Genomic DNA, 5422 nt, shown 5'->3' on the forward strand with positions numbered 1-5422 from the left:
GGTTCTTCACAACTTACCTTAAGAACAAGAGAGAGAGAGCTATTGACCACCTTAACTTTCCAAACAAATCCACAAAACAACTCACAACCACCACTTGAAGGTGTTTTATGGAGCAAAATCAAGGTTGGATGGTTGGTTTTGATGATTTGGAACAAGATTGAAGTGTTTCTTCCTTGTGCTTGGAGTAAGAGAGAGAGAAAGAGAAGAAGAGAGGGCCGGCTCTTATGGAGGAATTTTTGATAATTTTTGGGTCAAATTTTTGAGATATTTAAGCAAAATGGTAAAAGTATGAATAGTAAGTCAAATTGTAACAGTTAATCTTATGGTGACACTTGTCACCTTATTTAATGCATCTCTATCACTTTGTCTCTCTCCACTCTCATCCATATAACAACCTTCAATTATCTCATAACACCCGGTAAATGAAATCCAGTATCCAAAACTTAACCTAGTTGGCCGAATTTTTCCGAACTTTTCGCACTAGTGGGTCCCACTTCCGATATATGTTCTTAATTTCTCAAAAACTAACCGATACTAGAAAAATAATCTAAAATCTATATTTACTCATAAAAATCATCTAGGGAAATTTTCTAATAAAGAAAATGTAGAAAAGGCGGGCGATAAATAAAACTCCTCTTAAGCTTTCTAATATTGTAACACTAGAGGCTTACTAATCCAGAGTTTACTAACCATTTTCAAACTTGTTAAACCTCTGTAAACTATAACAAATCTTATTTTTACTTGTGCCAAAACACACACTAGAATACCGCATAAACTAGGGTTTTATCATAAGCAAAGTTAGGGTTTTCAATCTTGGCCGAGATTAGGGTTTCTCCTTAGCCCTAAAACCTTAATTTAACCGTACAAAATAATGAATAACCCTAATCTCAACGTACGAACGGACTAGGTCCTCACAAAATGCACAGCGTTTATTTTTCAAATTGATTTGCTTACACATTGTTTTATCTATTTTATTCTTTTTCAGATGGCCAAAAATAAAACACATTGACCCTTTGGATATCACTATTCTGGAATTTGATGATTGTGACCTCGATATCCCTCACGACTTTGAAATTTTGGAATCCGAAATTCAAGACAAGAGCGATAACGAGGAAGAATCTGAGTCTTTATTAAAGGATCTTGAACAATATGAGGAGAAATCCAAACCGAACTTAGAAGAAACAGAAGTTGTTAATATTGGCACTGAGACTGAGGTTAAGGAGATAAAAATTAGCATTCACTTGAATAAGAAGCAGAGAAAAGAAATGATCGAGTTTTTGACCATGTTTCAAGATGTGTTTGCCTGGTCCTATGATGATATGCCTGGAATTTCAACAGATATAGTGGTCCACCGATTACCAACTGATCCAAATTTTCCACCAGTAAAGCAAAAACCTCGCAAGTTTAAGCCAGACATGAGCCTCAAAATTAAGGAGCAAATCGAGAAGCAGCTCAATGCTAGAATTATTATGGTGTCTCATTATCCCATTTGGCTTTCAAACCCTGTACATGTTCCAAAGAAAAGTGGAGAAGTGCGAGTATGTGTCGATTACAAGGATCTTAATAAAGCCAGACCGAAAGATGATTTTCAGTTGCCGAACATTCATATTCTCCTGGACAATACCGCAGGGCATGAGATTGAATCATTTGCTGACTGTTTCGCCGGATATCACCAGATCTTAATGGCAGAGGAGGACAGGGAGAAAACTGCTTTTATCACGCCCTAGGGGATATTTTGCTACCGAGTAATGTCGTTTGGATTGAAAAATGCCGGCGCCACTTATCAAAGGACTATGACCACCCTGTTCCACGATATGATTCATAAGGAGATGGAGGTTTATGTGGACGATATCATTATCAAATCCGAGAGAGCGGAGGATCACTTGATTGACTTGGAAAGGTTATTTGAAAGATTGAGAAAATATGATCTGAAACTAAACCCTGCAAAGTGTGCATTCGGGGCCCCTACCGGAAAGTTATTGGGATTCATTGTCAGTAAGAAGGGTATAGAGATAGACCCGGCAAAAATTAAAGCCATTCGTGAGATGCCAGTGCCAAAAACGCAAAAGGACGTGAAGAGTTTTTTAGGGAAGATTAATTTTATTGGGAGATTCATCGCTCAGTTGACCCATACATGTAAACCTCTGTTCAAGTTATTGAAGAAAAATGTGCCACTGCATTGGAGTGAAGAGTGCCAACAGGCGTTTGATAAAATTAAAGGCTACTTGTTACACCCCCCAGTTTTAGTGCCACCCAAACCCGGGTGACCTTTGATCATGTACCTATCGGTGTTGGACGGAGCTATGGGATGTGTATTGGGACAACACGACGAATCGGGGAAGAGGGAGCAAGCTATCTATTACCTCAGTAAGAAGTTCACTGCGTATGAGGCCAACTATTCTTTTCTTGAGAGGAGTTGTTGTGCTCTAGCTTGGGCCGCTCAAAAGCTGAGGCATTACTTGCTCAGTCATACTACTTACCTCATTTCCCGCTCCGACCCCTTGAAATATCTGTTGGGAAAGCCTATGCCGACTGGGCGTGTGGCAAAATGGCAGATGATTCTTTCGGAGTTTGACATCATTTTTACTACGCAAAAGGCAATCAAGGGCCAGGCTGTGGCCGACCATTTGGCTGAAAATCCACTGAAAGATGATTATCAACCGCTTCACAATCATTTTCCGGATGAGGATGCCTTGTTCATGGATATAGCAGAAGATATGAATGATCAATGCCCGGAGTGGAGGTTGTTCTTTGACGGCGGGTCAAATTCCTTCGGGGCCGGTATTGGAGCTGTTCTAGTATCGCCTGAAGGAAAGCATTATCCTGGTTCGCCCAAACTCCGATTTTTCTGTACTAATAATATGGCTGAATATGAAGCTTGCATTTTTGGGTTAAAAATGGCGTTAGAAATGGAGATTAAGGATTTACTAGTATTCAACGATTCAGATTTGCTTGTACATCAGACTCTTAAGGAGTGGATCACTCGGGATTCAAAGATCTTGCCCTATCATTGCAGCTTAGTGGAGTTAGCAAATAAATTTAGGAGTTTGGAGTTTCGGCATATTCCACGTGTCAGAAATGTCTTTGCCGATGCATTGGCCACTTTATGTTCAATGATTCAACATCCAGATGAGTTGGTAATTGAACCCATCCAGATTCATCTACAAGAAAAACCTGCTCACTGCTTAGTTGTGGAAAAGTCTTTCGATGGCCGTCCCTGGTACAATGATATCAAGGAATTTCTCAAAACGGGATCCTATCCTCCTGGGGCCGATACAACTGCTAAAAGCTTCTTGCGCAAATTGTCTTCCAAATTTTTCCTAAATGGAAAGGTGGTATACAAAAGGACGTCAGATTTGGGCCTTCTAAGGTGTGTTGATGAAGATGAAGCAGAATACTTGATGAAAGAAGTACATTGTGGAGTATGTGGATCACATATGAATGGCCACTTGTTAGCAAAGAAGATCATGAGGACCGGATATTTTTGGCTTACCATGGAGCATGATTGTGTAGTTTTTGTTAGAAAGTGCATCAAATGTCAATTGCACGGAGATGTTATGCGCACTCCCCCCACAGAATTGCACAGTATGATTGCTCCTTGGCCATGTTCAATATGGGGTATGGATGTGATTGGAGCCATTGACCCTCCCGCTTCAAATGGGCATCGATTTATTCTAGCGGCAATTGAATACTTTACCAAGTGGGTCGAAGTTGAGTCTTATAAGCATGTGACTAAGAAGGTGGTGACAGACTTTCTAAGGAAGCATATCATTTGTCGTTTTGGAGTGCCAGAGACATTAATCACTGACAATGCCAAAAATCTCAACAATGACATGGTGGATGGTTTGTGCGAACGGTTCAAAATCAAACATCGAAACTCCTCTATTTATAGGCCATAGATGAATGGAGCAGTAGAAACTGCAAATAAGAACTTAAAGAAAATAATCCGTAAGATGATTGAGAGACACCGTGATCGGCACGAGAAGCTCCCTTATGCATTAATGGCATATAGAACTGCTATTCAGACTTCTACTGGGGCAACTCCCTACAATCTCATGTACGGAATGGAAGCAATTTTGCCAGCCGAAGTCGAAATCCCTTCTTTACGCATTTTAATAGAAACCAAACTGGAGGAGGCTGAGTGGATTCAACAACGTCATGAGCAGTTGTCTTTAATTGATGAGAAAAGGTTAAATTCCATTTGTCATGGTCAATGTTATCAAAAGAGGGTAGCCCGTGCTTACAATAAGAAGGTCAGACCACGGATATTCACAGAAGGAGATAAAGTGTTGAAACACATTTTGCCAGTACAAGAGGAAGCTAAGTGTGAGAACCCGTAAATTCCCTAATAATTTTCTTAGGGTCTATTTCCTTTAATGGCATGTTTTCTGCATTTTCTGGTTTAGAAATATTTTCTTAGTGGATTTTATGAGCAATTATAGTTTTAAGATGATTTTTCTAGCATTGGAGAAATTTTAGGAAATTAAGAGTAAATAGTGGACGTGGGACCCACTAGTGCGAAAAGTTCGGAAAAATTCGGTCAATTAGGTTAAATTCCGGATACTGTGTAGAATTTATCGGGTGTTAAAAGAAGTAGAGTGTGTGAAATGATTGATGTGAGAGAAGAAAGAAAGGATAGGAATGCATTTAATGAGGTGACAAGTGTCACTTTCTCATTGGTTGGACTTTAAGAATTACTATTCCAAATTTTGACTTTTTTGACCAAAGGTTAAATATCTCAAAATTCACAAAAATTACCATTTTCTTACCTTGTGTTGGCCGGCCCTCTCTCAAGCTCAAGAAGGAAGAACTTCATCAACTCTCAAGCTTCCATATGGTTCAATCCACCAAAATAAATTGCCTACACTAGATTCTACTCCATATTATCCTTCCATTAGGTGTTAGTAAGTTGATTAGTGAAGTTTTCTTGGAGAGTTAAGGTGACCAACATCTTCCTTTCTCTTGGTTCTTGGTAAGTGAAGCTTGAAACACCCTACTACACCTAATGATGCTTATGTTGTGCTTATTAGTGATAAGAGTGCTGAAATTTCTGGTTTTTATCTTGGTTTGAAGTGATTTAGTGAAGTTTTCCATTTTATGATGATTTTTCTGGTTTAATTGGATTATGATGATGTGGTTGTTTGTGATGATTGGCAATGGACTATAATGACTCTAGTGGGTGTGAAATGTGGATAAATGCAACTAATTTTGGATTTGGATGGAAAATGGAAAGTTAGGGTTCTTAAATCCCCAATTCTGTCCGGTTTTGGATCATAGGGTTAGAGGCCGAATTTGACTTTGCTCAAAACATGAACGTTTTAGGTATTGATGTGTTTGATGTGCCTGTAAAATTTTAGGTCATTTGGATTAATGTAGAATGAGTTATGACGAAATTACTGTAGCTGTTCTGCTTTGGACAGAA

General features: G+C 39.0%; 1 protein-coding gene across 1 annotated transcript; it reads left to right on the top strand.

The window, feature by feature from the left end:
- The first annotated feature begins 3899 nt into the window (after nucleotides 1-3899).
- LOC113722576 (uncharacterized) lies at nucleotides 3900-4340 on the top strand. The gene has a single exon (XM_072068731.1). It carries the CDS (start codon nucleotides 3900-3902, stop codon nucleotides 4338-4340), a length of 441 nt encoding a protein of 146 aa, XP_071924832.1.
- The last annotated feature ends 1082 nt before the right edge of the window (nucleotides 4341-5422 follow it).

This window comes from Coffea arabica, chromosome 10c (assembly GCF_036785885.1).
Source record: "Coffea arabica cultivar ET-39 chromosome 10c, Coffea Arabica ET-39 HiFi, whole genome shotgun sequence".
NCBI classification, from domain to species: domain Eukaryota; kingdom Viridiplantae; phylum Streptophyta; class Magnoliopsida; order Gentianales; family Rubiaceae; genus Coffea; species Coffea arabica.

What these genes read in the sequence shown, in the direction of transcription:
- LOC113722576 (XM_072068731.1), top strand. Translation starts at nt 3,900, where the DNA reads ATGAATGGAGCAGTAGAAACTGCAAATAAGAACTTAAAGAAAATAATC.